The sequence below is a fragment of the Haliaeetus albicilla genome, chromosome 19, assembly GCF_947461875.1.
Source record: "Haliaeetus albicilla chromosome 19, bHalAlb1.1, whole genome shotgun sequence".
NCBI classification, from domain to species: domain Eukaryota; kingdom Metazoa; phylum Chordata; class Aves; order Accipitriformes; family Accipitridae; genus Haliaeetus; species Haliaeetus albicilla.
The window spans coordinates 20,942,996-20,964,105 of record NC_091501.1 but is presented as its reverse complement, the minus strand read 5'-3'; the positions used below and the strand labels follow the sequence as shown (position 1 = coordinate 20,964,105).

Genomic DNA, 21,110 nt, shown 5'->3' with positions numbered 1-21,110 from the left:
CTCTAGAAACTTCTCGGTCCCTCCCTCCCTCCCCCCCCCCGTCTGGTCTCCTCTTCCCTCCCCTTCCTCCTCCCCGCCGACCGGGAGCCGGCGCTGCGGCGAAGGCAGGAGGGAAGGAGGCGCGCGGCGCCCGCCCCCGTCCGCGCTGCTCGGAGCCGGAGGCGCAGCGAGGCGCTAAGCCCCACAGGCCGGTCCCGACGCCGGCCCGCACACCCCGTGAGGCGGCCCTTCCCTGCGCAGCGGTGGCAGCGGCGGGCGGGATGACGGCGGAGGAGATGAAAGCGGACGGGGCTCCCATGGAGGGGGCGGACATCACCCCCAAGCGAGATGAGGGCGTCCTCAAGGTACCTTGCGGCTGCGGGCGGCCGCTCCCCGTCCCCGGACACCCCCCTAGCCCCCCCTCACTGACTCGGGGACCGGCGCGGAAGGCGACCGCGACTGGGCTCCCGTCCCTCCTCGCCTGCGAGCGGGTGCTCCCCGGGGCGGCGGGGCCCGTTCCGTCCCCTGAGGGGAAGGGGGCCATAGGCCGTTACCGGCAGGTTGGCGCAGCCCTGACGATTAAATAGGAACGGTGGCGCGCGCGGGGAGGGCAGGAGGCCGCCTCCGCCGCGCACGCGCTGCCCCCCCCCCCCCCCCCCCCCGCCACCCCCACCACACACACAGCGGGGCGAGCCGGAGCCCGGGGGCTGCCCACCGGGAAACCCGGGGGGGCTGCGGAGGGGAGAGGCGCTCCTCGCTGCGTTGGGTTTTTTTCCCTGGGGCTGGGGCGGGCGGGGGGGGGGGGGGTGTCGGTGTCCAGCAGTCGTTGTGGGGGGGGGGGCGGCTGGGAATTGAAGAGGCTTGTGTGGGCAGGGCACGCGCGTGTGGCGGGCGTCGGTCGCTGGTGCTGCGCTGCCCGCTTTTTTTGCCTGTGTGGAAGAGTCTTGGACGCGGGGCTCTCCATCTTGGTCGGAGCAGCCTCTCAGACCTGAGATGGTGCATTGCACACGTGGGCCTGATGCAAAAACGCAGCCCGGCGGCGGGGGCCGGAAAGGCTGCCCGCCCCTCGGTTCGGCTTCGGTGGGGAAACCGGCCATGAACGGAGCGTGCAGGTGAGGGCGGCGGCGGGGCTGGCCGCCGTCGGGGTCTGTGCCCTGTCCCGAGCGTGCCGGTGGACTGGCTTCTTTCCTTTGTACTGGGAAGTCGGTTGACAAGGGTAGCAGAATTTATACCGTGAGGGGGAGTTGCACGGACTTCCTCTGTCAGATATTTCCTATTTCCATATCTCTAGAAACTTCTGTAGTCTCGCTTAAAAACTTCAACGATCGCTAGAAGCGGTTTTTTAACCGCAGCGAAATTTCAGAGTTACGGTGTTCGGGAGAAGAAAAGCGGCACTGCAGCAAAGGCAAAATTCTGGTTTTAACCTTTAGAGCCTTCTGGCTTTAAATTCTGGGTTCGTCATAGAGACGGTGTCTCCAGTTCAGGAGGGGTATCAGGAAACAGATGAAAGATGTGTGGTTGGCTTCCATACTCCGCTTTCCCATGTTTCCTGCTAACCTGCTTTGGTGAGAGTTTCTATTTTTGCACATAGCACAGTATCAGGTTAGAGTTCTCATCTGCCTGGCTGCCCGGGAAGCTGACTGCGGGTCTCCTGCATCTCAGATCCCCGGGCATGGTAAAAGGCAGTGAGTGTCTGCCTAGTCCATGCACTACCCACCTTTTGATGATGGAGAAGCATTAGGTGATTTTTTTTTTTAAATCAATTTTTTAAAAGGAGGGGAGGAGAAAATACTGGCAAAAGAACTGAGGTTGTGAAAACATCAAAAAAGGTGAGATTGTGAATTGATAAGGCAAAAAGACTAGAGGTCATGAAGACCAGCCTTCATGGATTTTATTTTTCTAGTAATTGCCAGAGTGCAGAATACACCCGTTGAAATCAAGGGTCTAACTCTGAACTAATTTATACCAGTTTTGTACTGGTATCATTGCACTGATTGCAGGAGAGGTTTTTTTATTTGTTCATTAGCTTTGTATCAGAATGGTATCCAGAGATTTTTACCTGGTATTGCTGAATGTGCTTGCACTATTTCTAGTGTGAGTATTTAAGTTTAGAAATAGAAATACTTGCTATCACAATATGAACAGAAAAATCAGGTTTCTCCATCTGAAAGGGAAACGTAAACCTTATGGAAAATAGGGTTGCCCTGTTGCGTATATGAAAAAAGGGAAACACGTCTCTTGAAAATGAAATTAAATAAATGCAAAAGAATAATTTCATATAGATACTGAAAATGAGATATTCACTACTTTGGTGTTGGATAATTTGGTATGACACTACAAGAATATGGCATTTGGAGAAGCTTAGTAAATTTCCATTAAATGCAATTATTATTTTGAAGTTATTTCAGATTGGCTGCTTTAAAATTACTAGTTTGAATCTGCTTTTTTATATATATATATATATATATATCTAAGCATGATGTAGTTTAGGTTGATTACCAGATTCATGTTATTTTCATATGTCTGTGTTTCCTTATCTCTAGGAGAGTGGTTGCTTCAATTTTTGCTGTTCTTGGGGGAAAAAATCAATAGATTAGTTCTGTAATGCTAATAACTGCTGTAGCACTGAGGTGGTGCAGGGTAAGAGGATGGTGTGCTGTGTGAGGTCAGGCATCCCTTTTAGCACTGAGCATTCTCTCCCTAGGAAACTGAGCAGGTAGTATTTTTTTTCTGGGTTGGTTTTTTTGTTGTTTTTGGGGGTTTTGTTTTGTTTTTTTTCTCTCTCATGCATCCAGTGAGGTACTTTCAGCTTGTCAAGTCTGACAGAAGCTGTCTGCATTGCCTCGGCTTTGGGTGGAGGGTGCTGGCATTTCTGTCATATACTCAGTTGTGGGGATGGTGGGAGGCAAAGTAGGAGATTGCAAGAAGTTGAAATTCGGGAAGGAGGCTCCCAAGGGTCTGCTTCCTTCAGTGAAAAACATGAGTGGTATAGAAGCATGACATTTTTATAGCTTTTCTTTAAAGGAGGGACACCAACCCATGCTTCTGTATAACTGCTCTTGAATAAGTGTTTATCTTGTATGAACAGTATGTTTTCCAGATCTCTGTAGATGCAGGCAGATAGGGTCCTCCATTGGTTCCCTTTTGTCTAGCTGAAGTAATGTAGAGCTTTGGCTCTGAGCTAGGTGGTTTCAATCAGTACTGGAGGAAACTCAAATTTGAACTTCAGGAATCCTGTTACGGGCAAGGCTTCACATCCTTGCCCTATGAGATATGTCAGTATTACTCCCTATTTTTATATACATTTCAAATGAACACGAGAGAGATTGGCCGATCTTGCTCTTTGTATAGTGTAGATTTAGTTGATACTGGCCTTGGTAGCTAGGCTGGGGAACCTCTTGAGAAGAAAATAAAATCCTTGCAGCTGTATGTGAAATTGGGGTGCTGGCAATCTGTGTCAGAGTTGTGGGGAGACAAAATCAATACAATATAATAATTCCTAAGCGTTAAGTTTGTTGGCTGCTACAACTAACCTGTGTTGGGGTGAGATTCTGTTAACCGTTGTTAAACCGTCTGGTTTAACTCAAGTAATCTCAGATTACATGTTAGAATAGACTTTGCATGGAAAGAACCAGCTCGCTCTTGTTTAAATACTTCGCCTATAACACCAAACTCAGGGGTAATGATAGAGTGGTGGTGAGGAAAGTACTTGAATAAAGCAAAAAGCCCTGCCTAATGCTTTACCTGATTAAGTTTCAAGATCATTTAAAATCTTCATGAGGAAAGGTAAGTGACATGGCTAACTATAGATGCAGAGATCTGTAAGCTGGTGCCAACTGTTGCCAGATAAGTTCTCGTATCACAGCAGAGCCATCTTGAGGTTCCTGCATTTGCAACACTGCTAATCTGTAGGCAGACTAGTCAGTCCATTTCCAGATAACTGAAGTAAACCTGCAAATCCTTTATCTACTGAAGATGATAATGCATGGATCTAAGTAAATGGAATTAATGTCCACTAGGCAGACCCAGTTTTCTTCATCTTAATGTTGCTTACTGTTTTTCTCAGGTTGTCAAGAGAGAAGGCAGTGGGACAGAGTCTCCGATGATAGGTGATAAAGTGACTGTCCATTACACAGGATGGCTCCTTGATGGCACAAAATTTGACTCCAGTCTGGACAGGAGAGACAAATTTTCATTTGACTTGGGGAAAGGTATGTCCTGTGTTTGGTATTGAACAGTTTTGGTAATAATTGAGATGGGATTTCCTTGCATGTGTGGCTCCTTCGCATGTTAAAGTTGCTATTTAAACTTGTTTTCAGAGCTTAAGGTTTATTCTCTTAGAATGGCCCAATCAGAACAGCTCTGAGATTTTTCTTAATGAGAAAACTGTATAGCCCTGTGATGAGGCCTGCTGAAGAATTCATGGGCCTCAGACAAAGCACTCCAGGGGAGCAAATTTGCTTTGAAGCGTAGTGATAAAGGGTAGTTAAATAGCCAGAATGTGCATTTTGTTGGTTGTTTTTTTGTCAAAGACTCAAATTCGGAAGTACTTAATTGTGACCAGATACTGGGACAAGGTGCACAGGGGCAGCTGTCAGCTGCAGCATGATGAAACCTACTCCCTCTTTCCTTAAGTTCCCAAATTAACCCAACTATGAATCTTGAAGCAGTGCATCTCTTCATTATCAAAAGCCTTCATTTTTTGAATGCAAAAATCGAAACATCCTTGTTCCAGTAAATCTTATTACTCAATCTGAGCTGCCCCTGGTAGTTCCTTACCTGCTGCTTTTTTATTTGGGAGATAAATTCTGCAGTGTACTGAAATTTGAGATGATATGAAGTGTACCTATTAATACTAAGACTAATAGGAAGGCTGGTTGATTAAGTTGAAAGGAGCAGCAAGTAGGAGAGCTTGAGTGAGAGATAGGATTTTGTTACTTGAGGATCCAGCTTCTGTTCACTTTAGGCTTTAGAAGGAATACTACTTCTGCTTTCCTCCCCATTTCTGTTACAAGTGCATGTAACTTAGTTACCACTCGTGCTGCTCTTTGCCAACTGATAAAGTACAGAGAGAAAAGGCTTGTTGTTTTGGATTGTTTTCAAAATACGAGCAGGCAATCTCTCACCCTAAGACCTTCCTCTTTGAAGAGTTTATTGTTATTTCCTTGCACTTGAGATTGTGCCAAGTGCTTCAGGCTGCTCTGTTCAGATGACTTGTATTCTCTATAGGCGAGGAAGTAAGGGAAGGAAAAGAATCAGTACACGTAGAATGAAGAAATTTAGCCAAATTTGGGTCCCCAGGTAACTTTATAATTTGATTAGGGTTAAAACTGATGTACATAAATCAGAGTGAGCCCAAGTCTTTCAGTATTTCTGCTCTGTCTTAGCTTTTGCATAATAAAAGTGATGGTGCTCAGTTTCACAGCTGATCACGCCTTTCATGTATGCCTAGCAATCGTGTGACTGAAATTTGACTTGCATAGGTGAGGTGATCAAAGCATGGGACATTGCTGTGGCAACTATGAAGGTTGGTGAAATCTGTCGGATTACATGTAAACCAGAATACGCCTATGGCTCAGCTGGGAGCCCCCCAAAGATACCTCCCAATGCTACACTGATTTTTGAGGTAAGTGAGAGGCGGTCACTAAAGCTGTATGCTTGAAAAACGAACAAAAATCATATTTCACTGTAGAAAATGTGTGAGTAGTATCCTTTCAAAACAGGAATGTTAGGTTTTCTGAAGAGAAAAATATGGTCAATTAGGGTAACGTGGGCAAAGCATAGAGTTCTAGTCCGGCTGCAACTGATCAGCAATGGCTCAGGTTCCCTTATTTCGGAGTTTTTTAAAATACTTGAATGTTTTCCAGTGTTCCTAGTTTTAATTTTACAGTTACGGAATGATTCACTGTAGGAGAGTGCAGGTTGGGAGAGCAGACTGTCTCAGTGGCAGACTCTGAACTAGTTGAAAAAACAAAATCTGTAATCCTCTTTCCACTTGATAATACTCAAAGTAGTGATACTTACGTTAAACATTATGAAGTTTTCAACAGCAGAAAGAGTAATTAATGTCCTCAGTAATATATTTTTCATACTTTTTTGTGTTGTCTTTGCAATATTAATGCAATCTTTTATGAGCTTTTGGGGGGAGAAAAGAGATAATTAGCCCATATAAACTGCTAGAATATAAAGTGTATTTGAACAGCCCTGCAACTATGAACTCTGTTTTCTGTAGAGCTGTGCATTTTAATAAGCCTTAAAGCACCATAAGAACAGTTTGGATTCAGGTTGTTTGTTGATTACCAAAGTCTGTCTGTGGATCCAGGTTACACTGATAAATCTTAAGATCATAGAAAGTAATTTGTACACACTTGGTCCCTGTGACAGATTGAGCAGTCTTGAGTTTGGTGTCTGGGTAACATTAGTTTTACAATTCACGTGGACAGCTGGTCTCCTCGGAGGTGAGCTGCATGTCTTGGTGAGCATGGAGCTGATTAGCATGGGTATTTCTTAACGTCACCAGCAGAAGACAGAACTTGTTTCCTAGTGATCTTTAAGGCATCTTCCCTGCCCCCCCCCCCCATCACCTTCCCAAAAGGGGGTGGAAATAGCTGCTGTGTCTTGTGCGTTATTTTAGTAGTGTCAGTGGTTGCTCAGAATGCTGAGACTCGGGTTTGGTTTTTCCATACAGGATATTAAAGCTGTTCTGGAGCATGCTCTGACAAACAGTCTAAACAGTGTTTTGGGAGGATATATTTTTGCTATCAATTTTCCAGGAAAAAAATCAATTGCACCTGAGAGAGGGCAGATGGACGCTACCTAAGTGTGATTTTTAAAATTACTTTGTTCTAAAATACTTAATCAATGGAGTGGACTCCTACATTGGGGGCATAAGGAAAGTTTTTAAGCTCTGATGATTGCTCTAAGATTGAATGTTGTATCTAATATCTGAGGAAGGTAAAAACAGCTTGTGGAGTAGGGACTGAAAGCCTGTTTAGATTTTAATGGAAACAATGAGCATCTGTTAAGAAGGGTAAACTAAACATAGTTGGATATTGTATTTGTATTACATTTGGATAGTGTATTTGCATTTCTTTTGTCCCTGAACTTGTGAGTACTAGCATTAAAGATGTATTTTGTGTGGAAGTATTAAAAAACCTACTGCCAGCAGGTAGTATCCCAAGCCACTAAGGGATGAGAACTTACTCATTTTGAGTACATCAAAATTAATGCCATTATTTCTGCGGTTGACTGTTGAAAAATAGTATCTTGCAAAGCTGTTCTTAAACATTATTTTTTAAACATATAAATCTGAAGATACTCATGGCTTATTTATAGTGGATCAAACTACACGTGCTTGGAATGCGAGTGATACTGAGTGTAATATAGGGCAGGATTGAAAGGGCAGATAAAAACACTAACACATTTACTGTGTTCTGACCTGATGATTCAAATGCAAACTCTTAATGTTTTTTGGTTTTTTTTCCCCTACCTCTCCACCTTTTTCTGCTCCCTTCATTTTGGTTGAGGGAAAGGAAAAAACAAACAGAACTTCATTGTAGCAATTATTGAAGACGTTCAGCTTCTCTGCTTTTTACTGTCCACGCGCAGTGTCTCAAAGCTCAAGACCTTCTACCTTGGCAGCATAATAATGCATTCTTAAGGGCTTAGCGCTAGTACACAGGATGCTACATTGTTGTCCTGCAACAAGAGATGATACCTAACCTTTTCATAAATAAAAGCACTAATTGCAAGATGGGATTTGTTTCATGAGAGTACTAGTGAGTGTCTCTCATACAGTCATCCAGATTATTCACTTCCCACTAGGTTTTTCTTAATGATGCCAGTCTGACCTGTCTATCTTCTAGGTACTGTTTAAATAAAAGTAGTGTTTCATTCATGGCCCCTTGTATCCCCTAATGCCTGCCTGAGCAGTAATATTAGAGGAGGAAAGGGAGAAGGAAAGAAAAGCACTGAAGCTGCCCATGATGGTTTTGTGCTTCCTTAACAAAATGGCCTGCAGATGACTGGCTACAACAAATAAGCAGTGCTGGGTGTGTCCTGAATTGGGGGAGTGGGATGGAACTTAGATCCAGAAAGTTTTCCTAAGTTCTGTTAGGTAGGAGTGATTTCTGACTAGTATGACTCTTGGGCATTTAAAATCTCTTAAGCTTCCACTTTCTTCAGTCTTGCTCCTTGGTTTCCTTTCTATTATTTAAAACAATGTCAGCATGGTTCCTTTGCAAGTGCCATCACCTTATCAAAATTTGTCCAAGTTGCCTTAAAAAGGGCCCTCTAAAACTTAAAAGATTTTGTAGCTATGTCATCACCAGATCAGCATTTCATTATGACCTGAAATAATGGATGTCTTATGGTTTGGTGTTTTGGGGTTTTTTTTGGTTTTTTTTTTTTTCTTCCTCATGGTTGCTTTTGCTGAGCAATATAAATAGATTCTTCAGTAGAATACTGTCGTTCGGGTTAAAAAAAAAGGGGGGGGCGGGAACGTCTGTGATCATCAGTGGCATGTTCTAGAATGACTTAGCTTGCTTCAGACAGACTGAAGAGAAAGACCAGAATATTACTTGTTATTAAGTATCCATCAAAATATGAAGTGGAAATACTCTTTGTGCTGGTGAATATTCAATTCCTTTTGCATTCCAGGTATCTTAAGTCCAGTGCCATGAACCTCTGCAGCATTAGCCCTGAACTTTTTTTTTTTTTAAACGAGGTACTTAGTCTAAACAATGCTCATAATAATGACTTGCTCTTTTGTGCTGTTTTTACTATTGTTTTACTCCAACATAGGTTAGCAAAAGATTATTTTTCTTAATTGCATAGCAGCAACACAAATTTCTTTTGTGACTAGACTATTTTTCCATCTTATCATGGTACTCCCACTTCACACTATGATTTGCATTAGAGACTTGGGAGGGCGTGTAAAGATTCAGGCTGGATAGTTATCTCCTACAATAACACCAGCTCTTAAAAATTCTAAAGAATTCATTGCAGCAACAACTTCAGATTAAATGTGGGCCAGATCATGGTTTTGTTGTTTTATCATTCTCCTGGAAATAATTTTTTTCTGAAATGATCCCACAATACACAATGACAAGGCAAATGACAAGAGGGGGAAATGTAAAAAAAGAAAAAGTAAAAAGAACACTAAGTCTGTTCAGGCATGCAAGGGAAAATGACACAGAAGTCTTGAAACTATTGTCCTGTGGCCCAAGAGTAGGAGGATGAAGAAACAGGTGGGGAATAGCTGAAGTCTGAAAAGGTATTCTTGAATTTCTTTTAATATTGCAGGACAAGCATTTGGAATCAGTTTGGGCTCCATTCCAAGCACTTTAAAGTTGATCTGAATTTGACCATAGATGGAATTAAGGGTATAATCAGGACTTAAGGATAAGGATTGCATCTTGATATTTCATTTTCCTGCTCTTTTTGTCCTTGCATTACTTACAAATCTCTCCGGCCCTTGGATGCAGTGACACTACCGGTGACTCTACTTGACTGTAGAGTAAGAGGGAATGACAGCTGCTGATCAGTGTGGTAGCACTACAAAGTGGCAGCTGGGAGCAAATTCTTCCTGGCTTAATGTGTTCAAAAGGTATTTTCCCTCATTAAAAAAACAAAACCTCAAGCCCAAAAACCATTATCCATACTTCTGCCTGCAGACATTAGTAAAAATACTATTAAAGAAACCAACAGAATCTTTTTTCTGCAGTAGTCCCCAAGCATTGTGGCTCATGTAAGCTTTATTCAGAAGCCAGGTTCACAGTCCTTTCAGTTAAAGGATCTAATTTGTACTATTGGGGGACCAAGATTGCTGGAGAAGAAGGCGTAAAGGCCTGAATATAATCTGAAACTCTTCCATAGGTTTCCATCCAGTATCTACTGAATACAGCATCTTCTTAGCCTTGGCTATCTAATATCTTGCAGGACATTAACTAAGATAGTGGCTTCCTGAACAGTTATAGTTTCAAAGATCTCTGGAGAACAAATCCTGTGAGTTACTGAACTGATGTGGTGAGAATAAATGCACGGCTTTTCTTCCCTCCACAGATAGAACTTTTTGAGTTCAAGGGGGAGGACCTCACTGATGATGAAGACGGTGGCATCATCCGAAGAATCCGTAAAAAAGGGGAAGGCTACTCCAAGCCCAACGAGGGTGCGCTTGTAGAGAGTAAGTATGTTACACAAATAGTAAATGGGTTTACCATGTGAGAGGGCAGAACCTTTTTCCCAATCTACAACTAGGGAGAGCAATACGTGGCTTCTCTTTCCTTTACTGAGTAACTTAACAACCTAGAGTAAGCTTTCATTCTCTTATTTCTAGCGAGGTCTACATTTTCCAGCAGCAACTGTCTTCTCCAGAGATACTGAATCAGATAAAGTGCTTATCTGATCATGAAAGGTTGATGAGTCTGATATAATATAGTATTTCCATTTGCTAAGAAACAAGAAGGGAAATAGTTCTGGCACTTGTTGGAGTGAAAAAAAAAACACAAAACACAGATGAACAAAAAAAGTGTTTATTAGCAGTAGCAACTGCTAGTAGCAGCAGTTCTATTTGTTGCCAGTAGCCGCCATGCATAGGTAGCTGTTAAAAGAGAAAAGACTGTTTAGGAGGTTTTGGTACTCCCTATATTACCTGTGCTACGTGCACCTTACCATAGATAGATATGTTCTGATTTTTCTCTGGGTTGTTCTGTTTTATGTTACCAGTCCAGTTTGAAGGCCGATATGGAGATCGTGTTTTTGACAGGCGGGAATTGCGGTTTGAGATCGGAGAAGGTGACAACTATGATCTTCCTCATGGTCTGGAGAAAGCAATTCAAAAAATGGAGAAATCTGAGGAATCCGTGTTCTATCTCAAACCCAAGTATGCTGTTTCTGATCTTTTGATACTCAAAGGGCTTATACTAAGCAGCTGGCCAGAATGAAGTGTTTTGTTATAATGCTCTTCAGCTTTTTTCAGTGCTGTAGTAAAAACCTGATTAGCCCCAAAAGTGTGATGTATGAGAAGTACAGAGCTAAGATTGCTTTGCCACTTGGATGTGAAGTAGTAGCACTCCAAAAGAAATTTACTTAAGTCTCTATAGTGTTGGTCTCGGTGAATGTTAAAAAAAAAATACCGTTGCTCTCTTTAACTTACATTTTTGTGGTACCTCTTAAAGAAACAGTACTTACTATAAAGCAGTGCATATACAGATACCTAAAGAACAGCCTCAGAATAGGAAAAGGGCTGAAGAGCCTTATGAGCAGCCCAGTGTGACCAGATAGCTAGTCCTTAGGTGATGTGGCTAGTAAAAACTATCAGAAATCCTTTGTTAGTAGAAAACATTCACTGGTATTCTGAAAGCCTTTTGGAAGAAGACCTTCAAGATTCCTGTGAGATACAAGGCAAAGTTATATCCAAACCTTGGACCATTATGAGAACTCTCTGAGACTTAGAACAGCTGACTGAGAGGTATGACCGTCCAATATTGTAAACTCAAACAGTCTTGGATATAAGCAGAATTTTCTCTTTACAGTGAGAACACATCTGAAACAAGTGGAGTTTGCACTGATTGTTTCCATGAAACTTTAATTCATTTCAGTTTTTATTTTAAGTTTTTTAAACTGGAACTGAACCTGAAGGGAGAAGAAAAGCAAAGCAATCTGATCTTGAGCGTTTTCCTGCTAATATGCAACTTCTTACTGGAATTGCAACACAGAACCTTTCTATAGGCATTTACTGTTTATCAGCTGATTGGCAGTGTGTTAAGCGTACAGCTGTTCACTTAATCTCTGTGTTTATTGTTATCTTTGCTTTTCTGAGAGTAGTACTAAAATACAGATGCTCTGAAGCAAACAGTCTCAGACAATGAATATGAAGCAAGATGTGTATAACTTGAAAGTCTTTTTTTTTTCCTTGATAGAGTTTTTTTGGTTTTTTTGTTTTTTGGGGTTTTTTTTTAGCTTATGTGAAGTTAAAAGAAAGTTAACTGGTAACCTAGAGATTAACGAAATTAACCCCAGGTTTCTCCAGCTTTCTTCTACCTTGTCCTTGCTAATTTTAGAATACTACCCAGAATTCTTCAAGCCTTTGTCTTGTAATAATGCTGTATAGGCATCCCAGATTTGCATGTGGTTTTTCCCTCCAGCTTCCTATATAGCACATATGGCTGGCTGGATAGTTTTGGAACTCTTTTTATTGTTGTTGTTTTGTTTTGTACACCCCCCCCCCCCAATCTTACAGCTATGGTTTTGGAAGTGCTGGGAAGGAGAAATTTCAGATCCCTCCAGATGCAGAGCTACAGTATGAAGTGAAACTCAAAAGCTTTGAAAAGGTAGGAACAAGAGATGAAGTCCCAAAGAGATTGGGAAGTGGGGGAAGAAGGGTGGGTGCAGCTTAAACAAGGATGATGGAATCCTTGAATGTTGATCTGAAATAGGGAAGCCACTGTTGTCGGAGATGATGACATGCTGGGAGCTCTTGGCTGAAATTGTCCTTGTTCTTACTGTAACTCTGTCCATGGCTGTCAGTGTCTCTCCTGCTCTAGCCCAGTTTCCAGTAGCAGTGCAAAACTCTGCTTTGCCAAACCTATCTCTGCCATACTGTTAGTGGGAAGCAGCATAGCCACTTGGTTTGCCCAGAAGTTGTATCATTGACTACAACTGTTCCTGTTTGGGTAGGCTAAGGAGTCTTGGGAAATGAACACAGATGAGAAGCTGGAACAAAGCTGCATTGTGAAGGAGAGAGGCACACAGTACTTCAAGGTAAATTACAGTCCCCAAGTAATAATAGCATTTCTTAGTTCATGTCATGAGCTGATAATGATGATTGCAGCTTCTGTGATTTCAGAGTGGTGTTCATGGTATTCTCTGTGATGTTTTACAGGGAGGACTGGAGGGGAAGGTGTCTTAAAAGAAAAAAAAAAAAAAGAAGGCCTCAGAGTTGGAATATCCAAAGAACTAACTCTGCAGGGAGTTAGTTCTCTCTGAGCTGTTTGCTGTACCTACAGATAACTTCAGGGCATATGTTGAATGGCACCAGGGTTACAGTATTTAAGTTAGTGCTGTGAATGAACCACATTCATTTGGGTAGAGAAGTGTGGAGAAGCTGTTTCAAATAATTTGACCAGCTAAAGGCAGACTTTCCCCCCATTATCTTCATGACATAGCAGTAGTTGTGCTGTTTTGAAAATGCCCCTTCTTCCTTGTTTTGTATCAAAAGTTGAATATAAGGTGGGAGTTGAGAGTGAAGTATCAATGCTGGCCTATACCCCTAGCTTTAGTGGGAGAACCAGTAGGTATTCCTAAAGATTTTCTGATCCTATGGAAGAATGGCTTTCAGAAGTAGTATATTTTTGATGATAGAAGTTATTTTCTGATTGAGTTATTTTTTCCAGATCTATTGCTCAAGGTAAGCAGAAGGGGCAAGAGGGAGATAAAAGTTAGTGTGATGAGCTGTGTGATAATTGAATTGCCTTGTTTACAGGAGGGGAAATACAAACGGGCAGCATTGCAGTATAAGAAGATTGTGTCATGGCTGGAGCATGAATCAGGACTCTCTGATGAGGAGGATACAAAAGCCAGAAGCTTGAGGCTTGCTGCTCACCTTAATCTAGCTATGTGCCATCTCAAGCTGAAGGAATACTCCCAGGCTTTGGAGAACTGCAACAAGGTAGTAAGGGTTTGTTTATTTTTAAGCTGCACAAGCAATCTGACAGTTTATCTCTCTCTTTAACAATTTGAGGGATACTAGCCCATGTGGCGTTTGGCCTTTCTTGTCAGGTGGCAGCTGGGTAGTACTGAATACACACTTTAAAAATATCCAACAGGTTATTTTCACAGTTATTGTCCTTTGAATATCTTTTACTAAATTCCTGCTACATTGAGAGTATTCAAGTATTTAGAAGTTAGAAACACTGAGATGTGGTGAAGGTAGTCATGTTGGCAAAGGTCCTTCAAAGAGCTGGAATAGAGCCAGGACTAAATCTTAGACTTGCTGGTTCTCTGTCAAATATCCTACTATATTCAGTCCTCTCTGTATTTACTTCAGCTATCTTCAACTCGCCTTACTAATAAGCCCTGATAAGACTCATAAATCTACTTCAGAAGGTAAAGTTTCTAGCAGTCTCTGGTGTTCTGACTGCATCTTATTTTAAAAAAAGAAAAATTATTCTTGAATGTGGTTTTGTTTTGTTTTTTAATGCAGGCACTTGAATTGGATAGCAACAATGAAAAAGGCCTCTTCCGGCGTGGAGAAGCGCACTTGGCTGTCAATGACTTTGAATTGGCCCGGGGAGATTTCCAGAAGGTGATACAACTTTATCCAAGTAACAAAGCTGCCAAAGTGCAACTGGTAACTTGTCAGCAAAAAATACGGGAGCAGCATGAGAAAGAGAAAAAGATGTACGCCAACATGTTCCAAAGGCTTGCAGACAAAGACTTAAAGGTAATTAACACTACTCCAGAAGATTACAAGAGGTGATGTCACATGTTAGACAAGGAATAGTGTTTTAGGTATTCAGCTTACTTCTTAGTACAGATAAATATAGTGGGAAAACACTCAATTAGCTTCCTCTGGGGGGAAAGCCTGGAAATAGCCAACAGTCAAAATGATCAGGCCGTCTTGTTTGAACAAGACCACTAGCAGTACCAAGCATTGCACAGAATGCTTCTCCTTATTTCAACTGATTTTTGCGACAGACCAGTGCTAATCAGAAGGCAATTGAAGTGATAGGATGCAAATATGATAACGTTCAAGAACTGAAAAAAGCGCCTATTCTCTTTGAACTGATTGTTCTAAAGAACAGTCTGTTCTGGTGCCTGGGTGGCCTATCTACTGAGACCATCTTGCTTCTCATGGAGACATTACGATGTGGTTGATGCTCTCCACCTCAAATGTCACAGATTGATTATGAAGTGTCAGAATTCAGGCAGTCAGAAGATTCGTTATTCTACTGTATGGACAGGTTTCCTACTAAGCTTTCACTAGAATTTTAGTAAATACTAGTTCAGTGAACAAAGGCAATATTTGAATACAAGTTGTAACAAGGTTGTATCTGCTAGCAAGAAACATTCAAAGTTACTGGTGAGAATCACACATCCTAAGAAAATGTTGTTTGTTTTCCTTAAATCTGATGGTCCAGAAGGACTAGGTAAACCCGTAACTTCCAAGACAAATCTGGGATTTATATCAGACCCAAATTTTCTCAGTAACGCTGGGAAGTGCAGAAGTTTGCATCTTGTGAGGTTATTTTCACAGATCTTTGTGTTCACCTTCCCAGAATATGCATCGAGAATCTTAAAAATTGTCAGACATTGGTATGTCAGTTTCCTGTGGTTAACTGTGTCAGTGAGTCTGGCCAGAGGCCCCCTGTCCTCAGATGAGCATATCCTCACAATTCACCATCTCAGACTGTTGGCTGACAATTTCCTACATGAAACACTTCACAAACCTCTCTTTTTCTCCCCCTCTGCAAATCTTCCAAAATGAGATACATCTGAAATCAGTTTATCTACCAGAGACAATGGGAGATGTATTCCATTCTTCATCTCTTACTCTGCTACAGTAGTCATATAGTAAGCATAGGGCAATCACCTCTAACTGGATGGTTTGGTGGAGAAGCTGTTCTGTTTGTGGCTTTTTGGTTGTGTGGGTTTTTTCTTTTCTTTTTCTCTTTAAAGAGTAGCAGTAGTTCTGTGGATTTGGTTCTGCTTCTTATGGAGGAGTGTAAACACATAAATGCAGACATTCCCCACTGATTCTTCAAGGAAAGTGTCACTGTCCACGTAGTTATGTATTTGGCTAAAGCAGCTTGTTGTCAACAGGCCTTGCTTATGGGAGCCTGGAAAAAAGTATTCTGTCCTTTTAGTCATTGTGTTGTATAGCCACACTGTACCTTAATTTTTGGTAGGCTTTAATGAAAAATCTCAGGAAGATAAAAGATACAGCAACTAAACTAGAATTATTTCACTGTTGGGCATCTTTTGAAATTGCAGGTTTTAATTGCGAGCTGTCAGGCTCTGCTCCGCAGGTTCCTTTCAGCTAGCATAGCTGCTCGGAATCTGGCTTCCCGCGCTAGGTCTGGGACACAGCAAGATCTGCTGTTCAGAGAGGAAAAGTGGATTGCTGAAACAAGCTATATCCACTAAAAGTACGAAAGGGCTGCCTTTGTGCTTTTCAAAATGTACACTTCAACCCCTAAGACAGTTGGCAGAGTTGTAGCCTTGGCAAAAGGCAGACTCACAGTCTTTGCATTGCAGACTGTTTGGGTTACTGCAAAGACATGGCACTTAGTTCGAATTTTCCCATCTACTTCGGATAGAATCAGAATCTACTTCGGATAGAGTCAGAGTCATTTAGGTTGGAAAAGACCCTTAAGATCATCGAGTCCAACCGTTAACCTAACATTGCCAAGTCCACCACTAAACCATGTCCCTAAGCACCACGTCTACGTGTCTTTTAAATATCTCCAGGGATGGTGACTCAACCCCTTCCTTGAGTAGCCTGTTCCAGTGCTTGACAACCTTTTTGGTGAAAATTTTTTCCTAATATCCGGCCTAAACCTCCCCTTCTGCAACTTGACACCATTTCCTCTCATCCTATCACTACTTACTTAATAGAAGAGACCAGTACCTACCTCACTACAACCCCCTTTCAGGTAGTTGTAAAGAGCAATAAGGTGTCCCCTCAGCCTCCTTTTCTCCAGGCTAAACAACCCCAGTTCCCTCGGATGCTCCTCATAAGACTTGTGCTCCAGACCCTTCACCAGCTTCGTTGTCCTTCTCTGGACATGCTCCAGTACCTTAATGTCTTTCTTGTAGTGAGGGGCCCAAAATTGAACACAATATTAGAGGTGCAGCCTCACCAGTGCTGAGTACAGGGGGATGATCACTTCCCTGCTCCTGCTGGCCACACTATTGCTGATACAGGCCAGGATGCTGTTGGCCTGGTTCATTATTCTCAGTAGTATAGATGATTATGGGAATATGCATGTGTTTACATTGTTTTTTCTCGGAGCCATCTGGCCTACTTCAAATTGATGTGGTTTTAATTGAAATGCGATCGATGGAACATGGAACTGTAAACAAAGGACGCTTACTCCCCAGGTCAGTCTTGGGGATTTTTCTTGTGAGAAAACATGTTTTCCTGTTAATTCATTTATCATCTTGCTTTACTTGAGCTCCAACAGTTTCTCTGTTAGTGGTGGTGGGAGAAGTTCAAGAGTTCTGGAGAAGAGGGTTTGTTTACCAAGCTGTTGTCTTATTGCTAAGAAAGCAGCTTGGACTATATAGTTCTGAAACTCCGGGCATCTGCATATATTATGGTCTGTTGAAGTTTGACAGCCACTCTTGCATCAGTAGTTCTTTTCATGAATTCAAATAGTTCACATATGTAAAGTGTGAATTTTTAAAGGTCAGGATGTTTATCACCGTATCTTAAGCGCAGGATTGCTAGCTAACATTTTCTGTGCAGAGGAGACTTTGCTCTCACGTGCTTCACAGAATGCTTCTAAGGATGAAAGGTTGACCTTTGCCTGGATGTTCTTTGGCTGTGGTTTCTTGTTGCAGCTAAGTTGATGGAACATTTTAGTTTAAGGATTCCGCCCCTTTTTCCCCTCTTATTCCCCTCCTTCCCCCAACAGTGCATGCTTATGTCCTTCCTTGTTCTTGTTTGGTTCTCCTCTAACCTTACAATAAAACAGATGGTTCAAGGTGCTCAGCTGACAGGTGGAATAGCCACTTCATTGCACTGTCTTTTGAGATGAGCAGGACAAGACCTTTCTACTTCCCTTTACTGTGTTTGAAATTTATTTTAAGGTCAGGATGTGCTGGTTATGTCCTATTGTAAAAACTGACCTCGGACTTTTACCACATGGCGCTCTGCCTTCCACACCTGGAAGATACAGCAAGGAGGGGGCTTTTAGAGCAGCCACCTTGTCAGATTAGGTTTTGTTCCAGCTAAGCTCTTACAGAGGACATCCAAGTGACAGTTGTCCAACAAAGATGTTTCTTCCTATCTTGAGTCCAAGTGTGCCTCGTACAAGTTGGGGGTGGGGCAGGGTATGGGAATTGCTGAAATTGAATCTCATTGAAATTGAAGTAGGACAAAAGCATTTCTGTGCAGAAGCTTCCTAAGTGAATTTCAGTTTGTGGGAGAACACTTTCTTATACGTGCCAAGCATGTTGCACTCCACGTTATGAATCGTAGCCATCTGATGCCAGTATTATTTCTCAGCCTCCTCTAAATGGCTTTTTGTTTCTTAGATGCAGAAAAAATGCAAAGAAATTTTTGGTTTCTCTTGGCTGAAGGTCCTGATATCTTAATTCAGTCTTGCAGGGAGACCAGGTATCCAAGTGATAAGAATCAAATAATGTTTGTGGTACTGTTCGCAAATGCTAGCAAATTTGTATAACAAAGGAATATATTTTCTTTGTCTCTCTGTTTAGTCAGCTGCTACTCTTCAAACCAGCCACACTGAGGATGCAGAAATGAAAGATGAGCAGAATGGAGTTGAAGATAAATCGGAAGTTGACACAGAAGCATAAAAACAAACCCTATTCCATTAGTTTTGTAAATGAAAGAATTTCCAGTGAATTAGACCTTTATTTTTCTACCTGGTTGGACAGTGGCTTCAGGGGAGCAGAGGCTGAAGCCACCATGCCACCATCAGTTACAGCTTTATATGTCTGTTGAAGAAGCTGAGTGGCAGCATAAATCTGGTTTAATCCTAGGGACTTTATTTATTCATTCAGCCTCTGTTACTGTTTGGGTTCTGTCTGGATTTACTCTGCTTGGTTTATTTGCATTTTGCCATTGGTGTTTGTCTCTTTCTGGTTCCAGCTCACTTTAATCCCAGGTTCTGCTTCCTAAATTTATTTCCTTGATTTCTTTCAAGTAATCAGCCTTTTCCAGGAGTCCTCACATGAGACTTGAGAACAAATTGATGCTCCCAGTTTTTCTGCCTTGGGATTGCCCCTTCCCCCTTGTTCAGTAGGGAGTCCCTTCCATTAAGTGTTGTAACCTTTCTTGTATGCCTCCTCTTTGCAAATTGCTGAAGGTGAAGACTGTGAAGTCACAGCTTAAGTAATAAAGCTCCAATTAAACTCAAGAAAACAGAACTTTTCGTGGGTTTTTATTGGAATTTGCACAGAATTAAGAGAATTTACTGTCCTTTGGTCATTCAGCATTTTCTCATCCACATAGCTGTACAGTAGCCGCAATATCTGATTGTTTTTCAATGTTGTTTGTTCATTGCCTTAGAAAATTCCCACAACAATCGATACAGTATTTACCCATATATTTGCAAAAGGGGAAAAACATGTTGCTGAAAATTGTACAAAAAGCAAGTCTGTAACCTATGCATAGAGCTTATTTTGTGTTCGTATTGCTACCTTCCTCTTCACCCTCCACATTGTAAAACTGGACCAGAAAAAAACCATTTATTTTTACCCAAAAGTGACTGGCTGTGAAGAGAAAATAGGTGATGATGGTTTAACACATTACAAATACTTCTAAGTCCTAATGAACTACAAACTTGTGAGTGATTCTAATGTCTGCTTATCCCCATCTCACAAGAAAGCTATTACTTGATATTCTGCTTCGTTCTGCAGTATGTTGTGTGTCTTGTTCGGGACTGGTGTGCTTTTGGGTTCTGTGTGGGCTTTTTGTTGGGGTGGGTTTTTTTGTTTGTCTGCAGGCATGGCACATAGTACTCAAACTTGCCTTCTCTGTTTATCCTGTTATGTAGTGTTAAACTCAGCATCTCCGCTGTCCTGACACCCTCTAGCAGCCAGTAGGGATGTTTTTTTGCCTCCTCTGCAGGAGGAAGGTAGATAATCTGTTCCTTTCAGATACAAAAATGGATTTTTTTGCAGTGAGAAAGATGTCTTGTCTTTGCATGGCACAGGATGGGCTGGAATTGTGTGTATATTGCAGAGATTAACATGAATGACATCTGAAAATCTGAGTTCCTGGTCTCCTTTGCTGTGAGAGAAGTAGTGTAGGAGCGCTTACTGGTGAGGCTCTTACGGGCCAGGAGGTTGCCAGTACCTGCCCCAGCAGGAGCGCTGGCTTGGGCCTGGCAGCTGCGTGACCGAACCATCACCAAAGCGGTAGGGCCTGCTTGCCGTGCTGTCCAAGACAAGAAGTTCCCTGCCTGCAGCTGGGCTGGAGCTAGGCAAGGGAGCTGCGTTGGTGCAGCAATGCCCTCAGCTTCGCTGGGGTGGGAGAGGGACCGGGGAAGAGGCAGGATGAAGTGCTTGGTAGGTCATCGCGTTTAAGGAAACGCTGATTTGACTTGCTTAGCAAAATCTTTGCGTTGCCAGGTAATGCAGGTGCTTTTCACGAGTTCTGACTCTCAGTAGGATCAGCCCTGTGGATGTGCAAACTGTTTCACCTTGCTACCTCGAAGGGGAATGTTACAGACCGGTGACAACGAGGTGTGAAGAAGGTCTGTCAGCTGAAGTTACCGGAGGGGATGTTCAGACACAGCAGAAGAGTAAGGGGAGCAGGAATGCAAAGCAAGGGTTCTTTTTCTCCAGCAAGGACGTACCTTGATTTGTTGGGAATTGTTACTGGAAGTATGAACCCCTGTGGGTGAAACTGTTGTTGCTGTGAAAGTAAGCGTAGGGCCAAGTCCCGGTGATAAGTTTCTAATTCTTGGAACAAGAGTTTTCAAAAATCTCCCACAGCGATGACAGTTCTTCAACCTGTTTTTGAAAGCAAAAAGTGAGAATATTTCTATAGCGCATCTAAACAATTCCTGAAGTCAATGGTGGATATGTTGTGCAATCTTGAAATTACCATTTTGCCCTCCTTGTTAGGATGTAACGAACTATGAAACGTTTAAGAATGTAAATTGACTAAGGACGCTAAACGTGCCCTCTTCAGGCAGCTGAAAGGCGCTTCCGTGCCGACTCTAAACATGGGTCTAGCTACCAGCAGAAGATGCCATGTAGTGTTTATCAGCGAGGTGATGCATGTAAACTTCAGCTATGAACTATTCATTATGTCCTTACGGAAAAATGCTTAAAATAAACAACTACAATCCTGCCTTTGTAAACCGCACCCACCTGTCTCTCTCAATCTATAAACCCTTCATCCCCTGCCCTGTTGCGGTGACGGCCGTACCCTG

General features: G+C 42.3%; 1 protein-coding gene across 1 annotated transcript; it reads left to right on the top strand.

Moving 5' to 3' along the window:
• The first annotated feature begins 64 nt into the window (after positions 1–64).
• On the top strand, positions 65–21,043 carry FKBP4 (FKBP prolyl isomerase 4). The gene is made up of 10 exons (XM_069806723.1): positions 65–344; positions 4,046–4,190; positions 5,463–5,605; positions 10,042–10,162; positions 10,705–10,861; positions 12,221–12,311; positions 12,658–12,741; positions 13,463–13,648; positions 14,183–14,422; positions 18,424–21,043. Exons 1-10 carry the CDS (start codon positions 261–263, stop codon positions 18,520–18,522), a joined length of 1,350 nt encoding a protein of 449 aa, XP_069662824.1. The 5' UTR covers positions 65–260; the 3' UTR covers positions 18,523–21,043.
• Positions 21,044–21,110: the final 67 nt, after the last annotated feature.

Excerpts from the sequence above, each read along its gene's own strand:
- FKBP4 (XM_069806723.1), top strand. The coding sequence starts at position 261 with ATGACGGCGGAGGAGATGAAAGCGGACGGGGCTCCCATGGAGGGGGCG. Across the intron at positions 345-4,045 it reads GAGATGAGGGCGTCCTCAAG|GTTGTCAAGAGAGAAGGCAG; the intron begins GTACCTTGCGGC and ends TGTTTTTCTCAG. Across the intron at positions 12,742-13,462 it reads GAGGCACACAGTACTTCAAG|GAGGGGAAATACAAACGGGC; the intron begins GTAAATTACAGT and ends CCTTGTTTACAG.